The following is a 19,128-nucleotide window of genomic DNA, read 5'->3' on the forward strand; positions in this document are numbered from 1 at the left end:
ACAGGAAGGTGCTCAAACTGGAATGAGATGGGGGGTGGAGGTAATGCTGCAGGGGTGGGGGAGGGAAGTCTACTGGATTTGGGGGATCTACAAAATCTAAGTATGAGGAAACCTAGCCTCCCAGGGTCTTCTGAGAGGGGATACTCACTCTGCAGACCCAGGATGGGCAAGGCCCCAAATAAAACCATTTAGTCAGGACAGCAAGAGAGGAGGATGTGACACATTGAAAGAAAGGAAACCCGAGAGCCAGGTGTGGCAGCACATGCCTAGAACATCAGCTCGAGAGAAGCTGAGTCAGGAGGACTGCTGTGTGAGGCCAGCCTGAGCCACATGCCAGCAAGACCTACACAGGGAAGGCCTAGCTCCAAACAAACAAACAAACAAATAAACAAAAACAGAGGACTGAACCTTAGAAAGTAGACACAGAAAAAGTAAAGGAAGACTCAAATCTGGGCCTTACTAAGTCACCTGACATGATGTCGTGTACTTCGGGAATGTAGTTTCTTTGGCTATAAAGTAAAGGAATCAGCCCACAGCACGTGTAAAGTCCATGGCTGCTCACTGTCCAGCCTGTGGGTCTTCAAGAGGCTGGGCTCAATCCTGGGTCCGCGGGGAAGCAGCAGTAACTGCCAAAGATCTGATGGCTCAAAAGGGAGATCAGGAAAAGGAAATTCGCTGCGATGTCAATAACCAGAAAGACTTCCCACGCACCAGGACCCTAAAGCCACAAGTGTGGCTATGGAGAGAAAGGTTTCTGGAAGCTGCCTGCACCGGCTCCCACAGCCAGCAGGGATAGACAAGGAGACTTTGTGTCTGCTCCAAGGCCCCAGGAGGCTGCGGAGAGGTCACACCTCTCTGTGTATGCCCCCTTCTCACTTTGGACAAGGCTGCAGATAGAGCCCTTTCTGGGCCCCTCCAGGGGCTGGGAGCCAGACTCTAGTCACCTGATATGAAACTAACCAGGTCGACAGCCCTGGGCGGAGAGGAGGCTCCTTGGCCATAGGAAATGGCTTGTTCTGACTTGTTGGTTTATTTGGTCATCCCAAGACTCCCTAGATGGACACGCAAAGTAGGATCATGGAAAGACTGTCTTGTTTCAATGGGTCCCAGAACGTGTCTCTCAGTGCTAAAGGTGGCCTAGAACTTACACTCCAGATTCCTGAGTCAGAAATGGGAGGGGGCAGACACTCATTCATCCACGCATTCACAGGACTGCAGTTGAGGTGGCTGATGTGGTCCTGGCCTTTTTGTGCTCAAACTAGGACAGGGACAGAAATGGGGTTTGTGATTACAGAAAGTCTTCAGAGCCGGCCAGAGAGAAGAATTGAGGCAGTTCAAGATGAAAGATCAAGCTAAACCGGGACTTCAGGGACCTGTTGGTGACCTGAGGGAAGAGCGAAAGCAGATGGAGGTAGTGAAACCGGCAAAGGCTCCTCCTGGTACCAGCATCCTGAAGCCATGTCCATCCATAAGCGAGATGGGATGGGGCGGCAGAGGAGGGAAGGCTGTGGGTCAGAATGAAGGTCCATCGGTGGGCAGTGACAGGAGCCACACTAGCACCAAGCAAACCTTGTAAAACTTGGGCCTCTCTGAAAATCGGTGAGCGGAGCAGGTGGCCTCTGCTCAGTCAGGACGGTCGCCTTCCGCCTTTCCCTGCTCAACAGCCGTGGCGGACACGCTGACCGGCGGCGACACTGAGTGACCGCGTCCCCAAGCGGGTGGCAGACTGGAAGCGTCTATTTGGAAGGGTTGGGGGCGGCTCCGGCGTCTGCCCAGAGTCTGCCCCGCCCTCCTGCTCTCCGCTGGGCCATGGGGTGCGGAGCCAGGCGGGGTAGGGCGGGGACCGTGGCGCTTCCAGGCACGTGGGACCCTGCGCCGGCTCGGCATGGGACTCGGGCACCAGGAACCGCGGCGGCGGCGCCTGGAGGGGAACAGAACAGCGGGGAGGTGAGGGGGACCGTCTAGAGGGGAACGGACACGAGAGGGGTCGCCAAGTGCGGCCCGGGACGGGCGCGCCGGTCGAGTCAGAGCCAAACAGGGAGAGCCCATTACGTGACTCTGTCCAGAGGGCCCGGCTCCCAGCCCTGTACTGCGCAAAACTGGGCGGTGAAAGCCGGTGCGCTGTTGAACTTTGTTTCCTCTAGAGCGTGGATCTCGGTGAGTGACACCCTGATGTGTTTACCAGCATACTGGGGGGAAATCTGTTAGTGGGCGAATGCACACACCCTTAGGGTGTGAGGGGCTGAACTTAGTCTATGTGTACCCCTGGGGCTTAAGTCTGTAGGCTGAGACCTGGGAATCCTGGCGACTTCTTGTGCTTGCACTCTTTCCTCTCTCCCCACAGTCACTCTGGGTAGGCCACTCGGTGTCGCTGAGATATGGGATGAGGTGGCAGCAGCAGAGGGGATATGGGGTGGGGAGTGAGGGGGTGGGAAGGTGGGTGTGGGTGGCGAGTGCAGTTTTATATAAGGACAGTTAAGACTTTAATCTGTCTGGAAACTTTCAATCTGGCAGGTGTTGCTGTAGGAAGGGTCAAGCAGAAGAAAGTGTCCACCCCACTAGGACTACAGTGTGTGTGTGTGTGTGTGTGTGTGTGTGTGTGTGTGTGTGTGTTACTGATCTCCAGGAGCTAGACCCAAGTGTAGATCCTTCTGGGAACTAGCCTTTCCAGTTTGGAGATTTATAGGGTTAGGTGACTGCTGTGCTCAGAATGGCATCCCCAGAGTCCCTGGGTCAGCAGCCTTGTTTTGGATCAAGTTTGGAATAGTGGCTTTTGAAGATCAGGCTGGGGCGGCAGGGAAGTGTCAGTTATTTGTGGGTGGGAGTGGGAGGAAGGAGATTCTCTGAACAGTCAGCCTCTACAAGGCTACCAGTGTGGGTCCTGCATGAGGGCCGGGGACATGCCCTGCTGCAGGGGTCTGCCCCTCTCCTCCTCTATGCTCTGGATACTCCAGAGTTTTGAGGACATGGGCAGGTCAGCATACTGAGTAATCCTCAGAAATGGCTGCCCAGATGCAGAGCAAGGTTGTGGCCTTTCTGGGACCCCTCTTGCCCACCTATCCCAGGAACCAGATGAGCGTGTGAGGACATCACGAAGGCCTTGTGAGTGACATTTCCTGGCTGTGATCTTTCTTTTTAATTATAAGTGCTTATGCTACTATTGGAATATTGTTCAATTGCTACTTGTTATAGTTTATAAAAAACTCCTTATCTTATCCTCCTAAAGTCCCCATGAGAAAGGAACTATTACCTTTATTTTGTAGGTCAGAAAAGAGAGGCTTGGAGAATGTCTTGTCTAAGGCCACAAAGCCACATAAAACCTGGGACCCTGCTTACCTGTCCTAGCAGAGGCCTCCCTGCCCAGGGCCAAAGCTTCAGGATAAGGCTGTACTGCTTATTTCCAGGCCGAGGAGAGTTTGATTACTACAGTGTCTTACTCTATGTCCTGGACCTCTATGGACCAGGCTGACGCCCAACTCACAGTGATTTGCCCATAGCCTAACTCCGGAGCTTTGGGATTAAAGGCAACACCACCATGCCTGGCTGCCCCCCAGGAGCCTTTTTTTTTTCTTGTGGTCTAATTGCCCAGCTGTTTACAGGGATAACCACCATTATCCCCCCAGGTCTGCTCACAGGACCAGAAAGATTTTGCTGACCTGCTAAGTAAGAAATGCCCTCCAGTGCATCCCTTCTCTCTCCTAACTGCCTTCCCTGGGCCTGTCTGTGCACCCTTTTAGCCATAGTTCCCTCCTGAGATGCCACAGCAGGTGCCAGGGAGTCGTTGAACAACCAGATGCTGTGAGTATTCAGAAGAGAAAGGCCTTGATTCATGAAAAGCCACCGTAGTGGGTCCCCCTGTCCCAAGACAGGGTCTTATGTAGCTTAGCCTGGCCTTGAACTCAGTCTGTAGAATGACCTTAAACTTCTAATCCTCTTGCCTCCATCTCTTGAATGCTAGGCTCTAGGCATGCACCCATTATATTTGGTGCTAGCAACCAAACCAAGGGCTTCCTGCATTCTAGATAAACATTCTACCAACTGAGCAATATCTTAATTCTTCAGTCTCAAGAGAGAGTAGCTTTCTATTGTGCTCTCACCCAGACCCTAAGGCATACTTCAATCTTGATATAGAATGAGTAGCAGGATTCTCTGATGCAGAGAGTGTGACATCCTGGACCCTGCGGGACCCAACTAGGTCCTCCACATTGGTGTCCTATCCTTGCCACTGAAGAAGGATGGCCTAGGCACTAGGCCTCCCTCTGGCTTATATGGGTACAGTCTCCTGAAGAGTGCCTGACCTCCAGTTCCATTTGTAAGAGAGAGTTTGGCCAAGCCTGGACTTGGGTTGGGGAGGAGGCTGACAGGGAGTCCCGGAGCAAGATGCTCCTTCTTCTGCCTGTATCGTTATAATAAGTACGGCGGTCCTCAACCCTCCAAACTCCCTGGTGCCAACCACCTTCCACGTGGTACCATCTTTGTAAACTCTGAGAATGCCTGCCCCTTTTAATCTGGAGAAAAAGCTCTCCGCTTGGCATTTGAGCCCTTTCAAATGAATTCCTTGGCCCCCACACATTCCATGCCACCTTACCCTCCAAGTCAGCCACTCATGACCCACTGGCACTTCCTCTACAGCCTGTCCCCTCGCCCACTGAGTCTGGTTTGGGCTTCCTCCCTTCTTGTCTCTGTCTTCTTTGCAGCCCCAGGTCATCTATTAAGTCCAGCTCCTTGAGGGAAAGCGTCTACTGACCACCTCCCCAAGATACAAGTTGTCCTGACTCTGTGGCCCCTGAGTTCCTAGTTCCTTGCCTCCTTCTGGATATGGTTGGATCTCCACGAATGACCTATCCATCCAGGGGTCTTTTCCCAAAGCTTGACTGGGCACTCTTCTGGGGGCCCGGAAGAGTTCACCCTCTGAAGCCATGTATGCGAAGGCATTGACAGGTGTTTGCTAGGAAGAACTCTGTGGCTCTTAGGACTGTGGGTTATGGGGTGTTACTCTGAGCACAAACTCCTGGGGTTCTGAGAATCTCAGTCAAAGGCTTTATAAAGCCACAAGAAACAGAGCGTTGGATGCAGCGCCTGCTTCAGCAGGCAAACTGAAGGAACAGCATGGGATTCAGGCACTTATGGGGCTGGACTCTGAGAGCTACTGGCCTGGGTATATTCCAAAAGGTGCTCTGAGGAGACGTTTCCGTCCCATAGCCTCCTGTGCATCCTGTGATGGATACCCGCATTCTCCCGTCTCATAAGCTGGATTCTTCCTGCTCCTTCCCAGACATGATCACAGCTTGGACCACGACCTCTGTCTCTGCTGAAGACCCAGGGCAGACACAGTTATGAGCAGTGTTGTAAGATCCTAGAATTCAGTGTTTCCCTGCCACGATGGGAAAATACTGCCTGCAAGTCAAGTACACATCTTGCTCCCCATAGGCCCCACCTCATCACTCCCAGGTCTTATTCATTCTTAGTGAACTGCCCGGTGGATCTCTGACTCTTCCAGTTTGACCAGTAGGAACTTATACTCAGAGACTGGATCTGACTAGACCCAGACTGCACAGCATTGCAGGCTCCAAGTTGGAGCCTGAACCCAGGGTTCTTGCTTCTTGGGTCTCAGTGGAGGCATGCAGGTGTGATTGCCTGGGGTGGAGTCAGGGGCTTTGTGGTTGTGAGTCATTCAGCCAGCCTCGGATGTCCTGTGCTGCACTCAGCTGAGCCGGGCCACTTAGGATCAGTGGTTTGGAGTCCTGTCCTGGTTAGGAAGGCCCTTTCTCCTCAGGAATCTCAGGTTGGAGCACTCAGTGATCTCTCAGTCTCAGTGAGTGGCTCCCACAGCTGAGATCTTGAGAGGTTTAGAGAAAGTGCTGTAGAGCACAGGGGCCTCCTAGAAGGGAGGCCTCATACCATGCACACACACATATGCACTCACACAAACACACACATACACACACTCACACTTAGACATACACACACACTTACACACACATATATGCAGTCACATACACATTAGCACAGACACATTCCACACATATACACACACTCACGCTTACACATACACACAGAGACACACACTCATACACACACACACACAAGAGACACACACACACACAAGAGACACACACACACAAACACACACCATCTGATACCATCAGAGGTCACCCTTGAACTGTGTCCTCAGACTAGCTCCTGTGTTCAGTGCTCATGCTGTAATTAACATATCAGGCACAGCTGAGGGGAACTGCTGTCCTCTAGGCCCTTGGAGGACATTTGGGAGGGGACAGGCACTGACGTCTTAATCCCCTGCTACCCTGTACTCTGCTCTGCCACCACAGGGGTGTTTCGTGGTTCAGGCCGTCTTGCCCAGATTTGTGTTCGCTCGACTCTCCACCCACCTGATGCCTACTCATCTTTCTAACCGCAAGTCAGGTGATCTTTTCTCCAGGAAACCTTCCTTCCCCGACCACCAGGGCCTCCTTTCCCAGCAGGGCCTCCTCAGCTTCCTTCAAGCCTGGCACCCTGATTGCCATTGTTTCTGGGTGTGCCTCCCTGACCTTGACAGTGAACTTCTTGAGATTAGGGAACAATGTAACCTTAGAGTCACCAAGTAATCTGCACAGGGGCAACCCTGGAGACAGGGACGAATGCAGAGGGCTCTGGGCACCCCAACCCCTATCCCTATCCCCCAACCTCACCCCCAAGGATGGAGCTGGGAGTGCGATCTTAGCTCAGCCTGGCTGTACCCTTGCCACTGTAGCCTCACCTGCAGAAATATTTGCCCCACTCATCTTTTAGGGGTACCCCATCCCCCCCAGTCACTGCCCTATGCAACAGCCTTCTCTCTTATATTCTGTAATGTGAGTGTGACTTTTTTTTTTTAATTGAACTATCTCAACAGCTCACAATCAAGTAGTTTCCTTAAGAGGAGACTGGCATGTGGGCTATGGGTTTAGCAGCCCTGCCTAACCAACAGCTGAGAGGGCGGAACACATCCCCTGCCCACCCTGCCCACCTTGTGCTCTCTCCTGCCTCTTGATGCTGTTTTAAGTGCAGGTCCTCAGTTCCCCTCCCAAAAATTTCTTCCTGACAAAGGTAGATGGGTAGCAGGGGTCTCTCTCTGGTGTGTGATAGAACGCGCTCCCCTGCCAGGCTGGACAGGGTCCACCAGCCTAGCAGGTGGCACATTCCAGAGCCTCCCTAGCAAAGGAGCTGGAATGTTGTCTAACCACCCAGGAAATTCCGCTGCCAGCCCAGGAGCAACCCGCTTCCTCCTCCTTGTGAATTTAGACTCACTAGCCTGGGACTAGTAAGAAAGAGGCAGGGCGTCAGGGAAGGTACCAGAGCAGGGGAAGGGGTTCTACCTGCTGGGCTTGGCCTAGCTTTGACTCTCTGGGGGGTCTTGAGTGAAACCTTGAGCCTCCTACTTTGTGGTCTTAGTTTTTTAACCTGAGAAATGGGTACATCTTGGCTTCATCACAGTTAGGAAGTCCTGAAGAGTCCATCCTTGGTTCTGCCGATTGGGACCTCCTCTGCTGGAGATGGAGCAAAGACCCAGAGCTTGGGAGTTTGGAGTCAAAGATGAATGGGGAGGGGCTCCCTGGGGAGGAGGGTCCCTGGGGATGGGACTTGGACCTTGCAGGGTAGAAGGTTATGGTCAGAGGCACAACAGAACTCTGCTATTTCCTACTTTTGTGGCCCTGGGAGTTTACTTTGGCCTGTGGGAACCTCCAGATTCAATATGGAGAGACTTATGAAACCACCTAACATGGAAATGGTTACAGAGAATGCTTAGCTCTCAAGAGGAGGCAGAAGAGGAGGGAAGCTGTCACTGAACGAGATGAACAATGCGACTGCTCTAGTCGTACTGAGACAGGAGGATCAGGGAGATGGTGATGACAGCAGGTCTTCTAGTAGGGTGGCAGGAACCAGTTCAGCTAGGACCTTGGGGGCAAAGCTGAGGACCTTGGCCATTAACCAACTTGGCCATTAAACTTGACAGCACTGGGGAGCTGTGAAAGGTTTGAGCTCACAGTGGCCATGTGATCAAAGGTGAGCATCAAGAAGACAATGTGACCGAAGAGTTAACGTTGGAAAAGCAGGGCAGAGGTGAGGACTGCCACAAGTAGGATGGGAGGGGGTCAGGGGAAAAGGTTGGCCCTGTGTCTGCTCCAGGCAAAGGGCATAGAAAAAGGTTAGCCCTACGTCTGCTCCGGGCCAAGTGCATAAAGGCACATCTAAGGAGCTGTACTGGTTGAACTGGTAGGATTTGGTGAGTGTTAGGCATCTGATGAGGTGGAGATTTGACATGGCAACCTAGAAGGATGGTGGAGGCCCTTTGGGACCATGGCATGTTCTGCCTTCGCTGGTTGGTTAGGCATCCGCTGAGGACACACCACAGGGAATATACCAGGGTGGGGCAAGGTTAAAAGGGGAGCGCCTTCATCTTGCCACTAAGACCATGAGCAGACAGTCATAGCAATCCACAGTCTGGGCCATGTCAGCCTAAGATGCCAGGGCTGGGTGCATCACGTCATCAGTGGCCGGAAGCCACTTCCCAGGCCCACTCTTGGTCCTCTTCCTGCAGCCACCTAGTTCTTCCTGCTCTCCTATAAATGCCTCAAGCTTAGGGGCTCCACTCCGCCGCTGTTGATACAGTACGCAAATGGGAAAGAGATTCATGGGGCTGGAAGCATAGCTCAGTGGTATAGCACTAGCCTATCATGCTTCGGGCCCTAGCACCAAAAAAACAAGTGTGTGAGTGTGTGTGTGTGTGTGTGTGTGTGTGTGTGTGTGTGTGTGTGTGTCTGTCTGTCTGTCTGTCTGTCTCTCTGTCTGTCTCAGTTAATAAAGCTTTCCCTAGCATACTCGAAACCTAAGTTATCTACCCCAGCACCACATAAACAGGATGTGATGGTACACATCTATAATCCCAGCACTTGGGAGGTAAGGGTGGAAGAATCAGAAAGCCAAGTTCATCCTCAGCTGTATATACAGTGAGATCAGCCTGAGATGCATCACTGAGATGTATAGCTGTGTCAACAGGAAAAAAAAATATTCAAGAAGCTTCTGGTAGGTACTGGGACCTGTCCACACAGAGGGTTCCTTCCGCTGGGCAACTGTCTTCTAACAAATGTCAAATGCCCCATGCCTGCTCTATGTGAGGGGATGGAGCTCAGCTCTGTCCTTGAGTTTCGTCCTCCATTAAATGAGGATTCAGCACAGGTAGCTTCCAGCGGCTGTACCGGGGCCCACCTAGACCATGTCAATATGTCCTCTGCATGTACAGAGGAGTGTGAAAGTGTGTGCTCTGGGTGTCTATGTGCATTCGTACCTGTGTGTATTTGGTGTGGTGTATGTGTGTATTTATAACACTTATGGAGGAATGTCTAAATGTGGAGTGAAGAGTTAGGGGACTCTAGCTAGACACCTGTCCTGGACAAAAGTATGCTAGCATTCATCTACAGTATATACTGGGCCAAGAGTGTATTGACCGTTTCCTGCTGTGGGGCTAAAGTGCAGAACCAGCACCAAAGGAAGGGACACTGGAGACTTGACTCAGCTCTGCAAGATATCAGGGGAGACCTTTCACAACGCCTCCTTCCTGTGAAAGGGGGTGCCAGAGAGGGAGGCTATGAACAGCCCACTCCTGGAACATATGAGCTAGCCAGGGATAACAGGCTGTGTGGGCGTGCAGAGAGCACTGTGACTGGGTAAGCATACTGGCTCACCTCTTGGCTTCTCTGGGGCCACAGTTAAAGAAGAGGAGGCAATCTGTAGGGGAAGAGAGAGAAGACATGGACCCCTTGACAGGTTCTGAGCCCACATTTGCTTCTTCATCTCCGGGTGTCTGCAGGAACCCTCCAGGCAGCCGCTTGCCTTGGAAAATGCTGGAGGCTGGGCGGGGGCCCAGGCCCGGGAACCTGTTCTTCCTGTTTCCTGCCTCGGTCCCAGTAGCTGGTCCAGGCCTGTGCATATATGAGTGAAGAACTGGAGCAGGCGCTGAGCATCCTCACCACACCGAGAGCAGGAGCTGACCAGGTCCAGGTGTGTGAGGTGGGCCCACTGGCTGGGAGGCGGGGCATTCTGTACGTGTGTGCAGACTGGGTTCTGCTTACATCAGCGGGACCAGAGACAGGGACCCTGCTCTGCTCCTTTATCCCAGGCTCTCTTGAATTCAGGCTCTGGAGCCACACAGCCCTTGGTTTCAAGCCTAGTTTTCCTAATTCCTTCCAATATAACCAAAACAAATAGCTAGTATAGATATTTACCAGGGACTGAATGCTGCCTGTGCGAGCTGCTTAAACCTAATCTGATCCCTACTGAACAGGGAGGGCAGCAGAGGGGACTGCAGGGTGTGAAGCGGATGAGACTGAGCCAGAGATGGGCCAAGCGAAGTACGCCTTAGCCTGCTGACCAGTCCCTAGAATGCCATTGCCAGACTGCTTCCCTGGCTCCAGAAGGGCGGGGCAAGGTCTTCCAGGCCTTATCAGGGTTGAACAAGAGGTAGTGTAAGGATCCCTCAGTGGCAGGAGAAGGGCTTGGGTGGGCTAGGTCCTGTGACTCTTGTGCTCAGTTCCTCTGGGTTCTCACGGCCTCCAGTGCATCTCTTACGCATCTGTTCATTCATCCTTTCTTTCTCATAACAACTGCTTGCAGGCTGGGCTGCTTGGTGGGCAATAGGTACAGAGATCATCACATGGATCCAGCCCTCAAAGAAATACATTGAGGAGTGAGTAGAAGGACAGATTACCACCAGGCTGGAGAAAAGGCTTGAGGGGTTGGTTGGTGAACTGAGAAAATTCTAGTGGGTAAGAAAGAGCCTGGAGAAATGGCTGGGATGCATGCGTCTGCAAAGGATTGTTCTGGCAAGGCTTTTGGGACAGTCCGTACAGCGTTAACAAAGATAATGAGGCCTGGGCGGATTGGCTCTCTTTTCTATTAAACTGGGAATTCTTGGAAGACAGCCAGCAAGACCTGGGCACAGCAGAGCCTGCCAATGTGAGGGGACCAGTGACAAGTCAGCTTGAGCCGTCTCCATGGAGCCGAGATCACTAGTTGGTGCAGAGGCAAAGGGCTGGGGGCTAACACGACGGCTTTGCAAACTAGTGAATTGGCCAAGGGAAGGAGAGGACAGACCGCGTCAGTCTGGAACAGGGCCATTGTGATACAGTTCCCAGCTGGCTTGGAGGGCAGAGGCCAGGATGTCTTAAAACAGGTGGAAAGGGAAGCTCCTTGGTTCTGAGGACAAGGAAGTTCCACCCTGTCCTTTAGTGTCAGAGATTCCATGGGCCAGGAACAGCAGGGAATTAGTGATGTTGATTAAAGAGCAGGGCAGGTGAAGAGCGGTGAAGGGCAGAAGGGAGCAGTCATGCAGCGTGGATTAGAAGACGCCGCTCTCCTTCTCCAGTGGGGCAGAGCTCCTCCTGAGGGCACTACCATTCTCTAAGGGGAGAATGTGACCCCTGGGATGGATGACAACTTCTTGGCTGGGACTCGGGCTGCTGTGCCCTTGAGTCCAGGGCACCTGTTCCCTGCCTGCAGCTGAGAGTGGCGTTGTTATCATCATTTTTACTTTGCTGCCCTTTAGACAGAGAGAATGTAGGTTTATTATGAAAAAGTGAGCAAAGAATTCTCTATGGTGCTTCCAAAGGAGGGATACTATGGTTTAAGAAACACTTTTGTTGTTAAATGTACCATTTCTTGGGGCTGGAGAGATGGCCCGGCAGTTTTCTTGTAGAGGAGCCAGGTTTGATTCCCATTTGGTGTTTCACAACCACTTGTAAACTCTAGTTCCAGGGAACTGGATGCCTTCTTCAGCCTGCATGACACAGCACATGCATATCCAATTGAAATCTCATATGCATACATATTTAAATTCATATTTCTGAGCTGAAAATGGCTCAAGGGTTAAGAGTAATTGCTGTTCTTGTAGAGGACCCGAGGTCCACACGGTGGCTCACAACCAACCTAACTCAGGTTCCAGCGACCTAACCTGCCTGCGGATGTCTACAGGCGTTAAGCACACACATGTACATAGGTACATACGTGCAGGCAAGACATTCATATGCATAAAATAAATAAATCTGAGGTTTAATTATTTGAACCTGTCTAAAAAATAAGATTTAGCCACACAATCTTGCTCTCTGTAGCCATAGTGAATTATTAGCTGAGGAAAACGAAGCTAAAAGAAGCTGACGGTTTGCTGCTTACCACATTGTATCATGGCAAGTCTTGCCTTGGGCCCTTTGTATAAAACTTTTCTACTCCAGGCCAAGAAAACTTGTCATTTTCTTATTCATGCACATACTTCATATCTGTGATAGCTGTGGCTTATTTATTTTGTGTGTGTGTGTCTGTGGTGCACATGTGGAGGTCAGAGGACCAAGTGGGAGAGTCTCTCCTTCCACCAGCTAGCCTTGGCCTCGGGTCATTAGTCCTGGCAGCAGGTGTCTTTACCAGCTAGGTCGGTTCACCAGCGCCCCCCCCACACACACACACACACATACACTGTTCTAAGACAGTCTTTCTACACAGGCAGGCTGTCTTCAAGCTCCTTCTAATCCTGCCTTAACCCCTCAAGTGCTAGGATGGCAGATGTGGGCCTCCTCACCCTGATCTGAAAGAGCTCTTAGAGTGGCCACATGGTGGAATGCAGAGAGGAGGAGAGGTGGCCACCTGCCCTCCAGCCATTTGTGGTCCACTGGCTGGTCAGACCCTGTGATTAGAGGCAAAGTCCAAGGCACAAAGATGGCGGAAAGACATCCAGTGCAAAAGATACCAGGGAAGGCGCTGAGTAGCTAAACTTACTCCTCCAAAGAAACCCTCCTCCCTCCCTCATCCCACAGAAGACCCAGACTTTCCTGGGCTCTCCCGAAAGGTCACTGCCCTGTCTGGTTGTCCCCTCACAGGTGGAGAACAGGATTGCTGTTTGCATATGTAGAGAGTGCCAGAATATAGCAGTAACGCTTAAAAAAAAGTTGAGCCAGGCAGGCACATTTTTAATGCCAGAACTTGGGGGGGGCTGAGGCAGGTGGATCTCTGTGAGTTTGAGACCAGCCTCCCCTCCACAGGGACTTCCAGACAGGCAGAGCTACATGGAGAAACCCTGCCTCAACAAAACAAAACAAAATGAAAGTTGAACAAGAGCTGTATTGGTGGTTAGGAGCATTTGCGGGTCTTGGAGAGGACTGGGGTTCTGTGACCAATACCCACTGAGAGTACTGGTTTCCATAGCTTCAGTTCTAGTTCCCCTGACCTCTGCTGGCACCAGGCACACCCTTGGTGCACAGATATAGACACAAGCAAAATGCTCATACACATAAAATAAAAGTTAAAAATCTAAGAAGAAAGATGCACAAGAAACTGGCTGATGGAAGAGGCAAATCCTCCAGTCCCCAGAGCCTGGAGGCTGGATTTTAAAGCTGAGGGTTCATCGGGACTTGAGCCTGGAATGCGCAGATCAGAGAAACTCGCTGGGCAGTGGGCACTGGGGTGCAGCAAAGGGTCAATCTTGAGGCTACTTCCTATATTCTGAAATTGTACCTTTCTAAAACCCTCAAATCTCTGTTTCAAGCCTCTGAGTCCTCAGACTCGGATTATCTGATCCAGGGGTTTAGAGCAGGGGGGGTCATCAGATTCAAGAGTAAATATTTTGGACTTTGGAGACCATGTGATCTTGATCAGAACTGCTCAACTCAACAGGTGAGCGTGGCTATGCTCCAATATTGCTTTTCCTACAAAAACAGGCTGGTGGGCTAGGGTCAGCCCTGAGACTGTTGTTTGCCCACCCTGTTGTGAAGTTAGAATTGTGTGATGTTAGCCAGGCAGTGGTGGCCCATGCCTTTAATCCCAGCACTTGGGAGGCAGAAGCAGGTGGATCTCTGAGTTCCGAGGCCAGCCTGGTCTACAGAGTAAGTTCCAGGACAGCCAGAACTATACAGAGAAACCCTGTCTTGAAAAACAAACAAACAAAAGAATTGTGTGATGTTGATTTTCATAGATCTCACAAGTTTCTGGGGCTTTAGGAGATTCTGGGTGCAGGAGGTGGTGCAGGTCATGACAACACAAGTCTTGATTTGGAGCTGGGCAATGGTGGCACCTACCTTTGATTCCACTACCCAGGAGACAGAGAGGCAGGTGCATCACTGTGAGTTAGAGGCTAGTCTAGTCTACAGAGTGAGTTCTAGGGCAGCCAGGGTGACACACAGCGAAACACTGTCTTGGGGGGAAAAAGCCTTGATTTGGGTAAACAAGTTTTTCTTTGGTGGTGGTGGTGGTGGTGGTGGTGGTCTTTGGGTTGTATCTTAAGGGTTTCTATTCCTGCACAAACATCATGACCAAGAAGCAAGTTGGGAAGGAAAGGGTTTATTGAGCTTACACTTCCACGTTGCAGTTCATCACTAAAGGAAGTCAGGACTGGAACTCAAGCAGGTCAGGAAGCAGGAGCTGATGCAGAAGCCATGGAGGGATGTTTCTTACTGGCTTGCTTCTCCTGGCTTGCTCAGCCTGTTCTCTTATGGAACCCAAGAGCACCAGCCCAAAGGTGGAACCACCCACAAGGGGCCCTCACCACTTGATCACTAATTGAGAAAATGCCCCACAGCTGGATCTCATGGAGGCACTTCCCCAACTGAAGCTCCTTTCTCTGTGATAACTCCAGCCTGTGTCAAGTTGACACACAAAACTAGCCAGTACAGGTTGTTTTGTTCTGTTTGTTTTTCAGACAGGATCTTACTTACTATGTGGCCTAGGCTGCCTAAGCAAGCCTTCAACTCAAAATCCTTTTACCTCTGCCTCCCAAGTATTAGGATTATAGGAGCGGGTCACTACACCTGGCTGAGTATGTAGGTCGATGGGGTATGAGCCCAGGGCCTCCTGCACGCCAAGCAAGTGATCTATCTCCAAGCTATACCTCCGGCCTTAGGCAAATCTTAACAAGTCCCTCCCCCTTCCAGCCCAGTCATGACTGCATTCTTTCCACGCCTCCCTTTTCTGCAGGGCAATGGCAGCAGACCTGGACCCCTGGAATAGCACCATCAACAGCACGTGGGAGGGGGACGAACTGGGCTACAAGTGTCGCTTCAATGAGGACTTCAAGTATGTGCTGCTGCCCGTGTCCTATGGCGTGGTGTGCGTGCTCGGGTTGTGCCTAAATGTCGTGGCTCTCTACATTTTCCTGTGCCGTCTCAAGACTTGGAACGCCTCCACCACCTACATGTTTCACCTGGCAGTGTCCGACTCTCTCTACGCAGCCTCCCTGCCGCTGCTGGTTTATTACTATGCCCAGGGTGACCACTGGCCGTTTAGCACAGTGCTCTGCAAGCTGGTGCGTTTCCTCTTCTACACCAACCTCTACTGCAGCATCCTCTTCCTCACCTGCATCAGTGTGCACCGGTGCCTGGGGGTCCTGCGCCCTCTGCATTCCCTGCGCTGGGGCCGGGCCCGCTATGCCCGCCGTGTGGCCGCAGTTGTGTGGGTGCTGGTGCTGGCCTGCCAGGCACCCGTGCTCTACTTCGTCACCACCAGCGTGCGGGGGACCCGAATCACCTGCCACGACACCTCGGCCCGAGAGCTCTTTAGCCATTTTGTGGCTTACAGCTCCGTCATGCTGGGTCTGCTTTTCGCTGTGCCCTTTTCCATCATCCTGGTCTGTTACGTGCTCATGGCCCGGCGGCTGCTCAAACCGGCTTATGGAACCACGGGAGGTCTGCCTCGGGCCAAGCGCAAGTCCGTGCGCACCATCGCCTTGGTGCTGGCCGTCTTCGCCCTCTGCTTCCTGCCTTTCCACGTCACCCGCACCCTCTACTACTCCTTCCGATCACTTGACCTCAGCTGCCACACCCTCAACGCCATCAACATGGCGTATAAGATCACCCGGCCACTGGCCAGCGCCAACAGTTGCCTTGACCCAGTACTCTACTTCCTGGCAGGGCAGAGACTTGTCCGCTTTGCCCGAGATGCTAAGCCCCCCACAGAGCCTACCCCCAGCCCACAGGCTCGTCGCAAGCTGGGCCTACACAGGCCCAACAGAACTGACACTGTGAGGAAAGATTTGTCAATCAGCAGTGATGACTCAAGACGGACAGAGTCCACACCAGCTGGAAGTGAGACTAAGGACATTCGTCTATAGCACCTTAGTTAGGTGATAGTTCATGTAGGGGAGCTGTAGGGGACCAAGGCTTGTTAAAGGGGCTGAAATCCTCTGATGTGGGTCATCAACAGTTGGCAGGGGCGCAGGATACTCATCTTGTGGTCCCAAGAGTAACGGGACCCCAAAATGTCCCCAGTCATTTGTGTGAGTGAGTTGGGAAATCATATCTTAAGAAAGGCAATGCCACCTGACTCCAGTGCAAACAGCTGCCATTCATGCCAAGGTACCGAGGCTGACGTTCAGCCTCCTAAAGCCAAGGGAGAAGCAGGCCCAGAGAGGACACAGCGGAGTCCAGGCCAGCTACCTGGATTAGGAGTGGAATCACAAGGTGACTAGAGGGCTCGCTGAGTTCCCATGGTGTGGTAGGATAAACCTGGGCACTATGGTGGACTCGGCGCAGAGGAGAACCCTCTGGCCAACAGACAAACATCGGAGATCTAATGTCAGATCCAGCTGGAGACTCCCCCTGGGCTGTGCTACCCACTGGGCTGTGCTCTGGGGCTTGGCCTGGGAAGCTGTCCCCACCCACACAGAGGCCTGTTTTCTCTGCAACCTCCCTTCCTTCAGTAGTAGGAAGTCTTGAACAGGACACCCCCTCCTCAGTCCCCCAGGTCAACCCTGCTTTTATGCCATTTGTCTTCTGCATTGTACTCTGCCAAGCATGGAGAAGAGTAAAATCGTGTTCTAGCTCTTGGGGTTCCCCAGTTCACAAAACCTCACCTGTGCTGGTAAATGTGGAACTATTTAACTGAACTGGGGTGGGGAGGGGCTTTTATTTATAACACTGCCAATCCTTGTGGTGCAAGCAATCCCACTGTGGCCAATCCTGTTTCAATTTCAAATTACCAAAACAATAGCAAACCCATTGCAAAATTCCTGAAAAATCAACAACTTTTTTTTCTGGGCTTGTGGGGGAGGGGAGTGTTGCTGATTAGGTGGGATCTCGGGAACCAGAGGCGGCCTTCGAATTTGCCATGAGGCTGAAGCTGACTTTGAACTCCTTCCCCTCTCGCCTCCAAGACAAAGTGCTGGGATTGCAGGCAGATGCCACACCTATCCTACAACTGGTTCTTAAAAGCAGACGCAGGCTATTTCAGCACAAGCCATGCTGGTTAGCTGTGTGAGCCCTGGTCAGGGAAGGATCCCTGGAACACATGAAAGTGGGCTGGGCCAGCTCTGGGCTTGAGATAGGAATAGGCAAAGGTGCCAGGCCTCACAACCTGTTCGAGGAGGTCTGTGTGAGAACCTTCTCCCCATCCCACCCTGCCTACCTCCTCTATCTCCCTTCTCTCTTCTCAGCCATTAAAGCTGAGGTACCCCAGTTGCTCTGTGCATTCTGTTGCTTTGATTCGGAGTCTTGCAATGTGGCTTGGAATGACTTAGAATCCCTGGGCTCAAAGGATTCATCACAGCTCCCCCAATTTGCTGGTTTATGAACACAGTCTTTTTATACAGCTTACTCCCAAAGCACCCACCAATGATGAGGAGCTGTCACAGGCCAGGACCCAACTAATTATTCTGCATTGTGTAATTCGGAGTCATCTGCCCAGAAGAGCATGAGATGCCAATCCCACACATTCTATGTTCACACTACAGTTAAAGTACCCGGAGCCCCTCTGAGCTCTGATGGCTTCCACTTGTAGAATGTCCTGGGTCTTTCCTACAGGCCTAAACCTATCTCTTTCTAAGCCTGCACAGACAGGGCTCAGACAGTTTATGGACAGACCCTTCCTACAGATAAACTCTGAGCTGTGCTGAATATCATGACTTGGAGGAGCCTTCACTGTTCCCCTGTGGTAGGGATAGGGCTGTTTTCACCAAGGACAAGAGTCCCCCTAGTTTCTATACACACACACCCCAGCTGCTTTGGAAACTGCAGAACACAGCATCCACATGGAGGGAGACCACGCTGTGGCTTGCTCCCAAGAACTTTCTTGGACCACTGCATGCAGATTTCATAGGACACAGGGGTGAGGAACACTTCTTACCACCAAGCTCTGTGGCAGCCATGGGTAGCAACGCTTCCTAGGGAACCAGGGATAGGTCTGTGGTCCCAGCTCCAGGAGCCAATCAGACTGCCTGTTCCCGAGGTGACCAGCATCCAGGCTGCTTGCCTGGCGGGTAAGATTCTTGACCCTTCTGCCTGGTGCTATTTTCAGCCCAAGTAAGACCAAGATTTTCCACCGAGCCCGGACCATTGTCCAGCAGTGACGTGAGGTGACCTGCCTGTGCCCAAAATATCTCCTCTTACCCTCTAGGCCTCCCTGCCCACCTCTCACCCTCACACCACATCCCAGGGCTACTGGGTCCTGAAGGCCACTGTGAAAGGGCACAGGAGTCACACAGCCAGGACTCGAAGGGTTGTCCACCCCGGCTACAGACTCAAAGCCAGAGAGGGGAGGGGCCATACCCAAGGTCAGTGTGGTTCCTGGGCATGAGCCAGGGGCTTGGGGTGCTCCTGTTACTGTGCCACCATCTCCAGTATAGGTCACTGACTTCAAAAGTATCCCGTGCTCCCTGAATAGCCCAGCTCTCCCTCCTGACACCCCCCGCCCCAGAGCTGGAGAATTGTGATCAGAGACTTAACACAAGGGAACCAGAATGGGGCAGGCTGGACAAAGAGGGTAAAAGCTTACTGCTCTCCACAGCTCTTCTCAGTGAACACCAAGTAACCAGGAGTGACCCTCCTGTCCCCTAGGCCCTGTGTCTTATGAAATCTGGTTCAAAGAAAGCTTCCTGGGAGCAAGCCACAGGGGGTCCCTGTTCATGTGGGTGCCTAGATGGAGGGGAAGGACTTTAGAGGACACTGGTGCCCTTGTCCTCCAAGATCAGAAAAGATTCTAGACAGCATATCCATGCCTGGCTGCTCCAGCCTTGGTACATGTCAGCCACCGCCCCAGTGCCGTCTATCCATCACAGCAGACATGGGCTATGCTTTTAGAATGGGTCAGAGAGGCTGGAACTCCTGTTCTGGTTTATGCCTC

At 52.1% G+C, this 19,128-nt stretch overlaps 1 protein-coding gene across 4 annotated transcripts in view; it reads left to right on the plus strand.

Annotated features, from left to right (window-relative positions):
- P2ry2 (purinergic receptor P2Y2) overlaps positions 1-17,598 on the plus strand; it is a 31,344-nt gene extending 13,746 nt beyond the window's left edge. Inside the window, exons 1-3 of one of the 4 annotated variants that reach the window (XM_052157294.1) lie at positions 1,847-2,157; positions 9,848-10,038; positions 14,992-17,598. In XM_052157294.1, coding sequence (XP_052013254.1) covers positions 14,996-16,123 — 1,128 coding nt within the window. In that variant the 5' untranslated portion in view covers positions 1,847-2,157; positions 9,848-10,038; positions 14,992-14,995 and the 3' untranslated portion in view covers positions 16,124-17,598. Of the gene's footprint in view, positions 1-1,845; positions 2,158-9,847; positions 10,039-14,991 lie in introns of those variants that run through there. The other 3 variants (XM_052157301.1, XM_052157322.1, XM_052157311.1) reach the window with 3 other exon arrangements.
- The last annotated feature ends 1,530 nt before the right edge of the window (positions 17,599-19,128 follow it).

This window comes from Apodemus sylvaticus, chromosome 1 (genome assembly GCF_947179515.1).
Source record: "Apodemus sylvaticus chromosome 1, mApoSyl1.1, whole genome shotgun sequence".
Lineage (NCBI taxonomy): Eukaryota > Metazoa > Chordata > Mammalia > Rodentia > Muridae > Apodemus > Apodemus sylvaticus.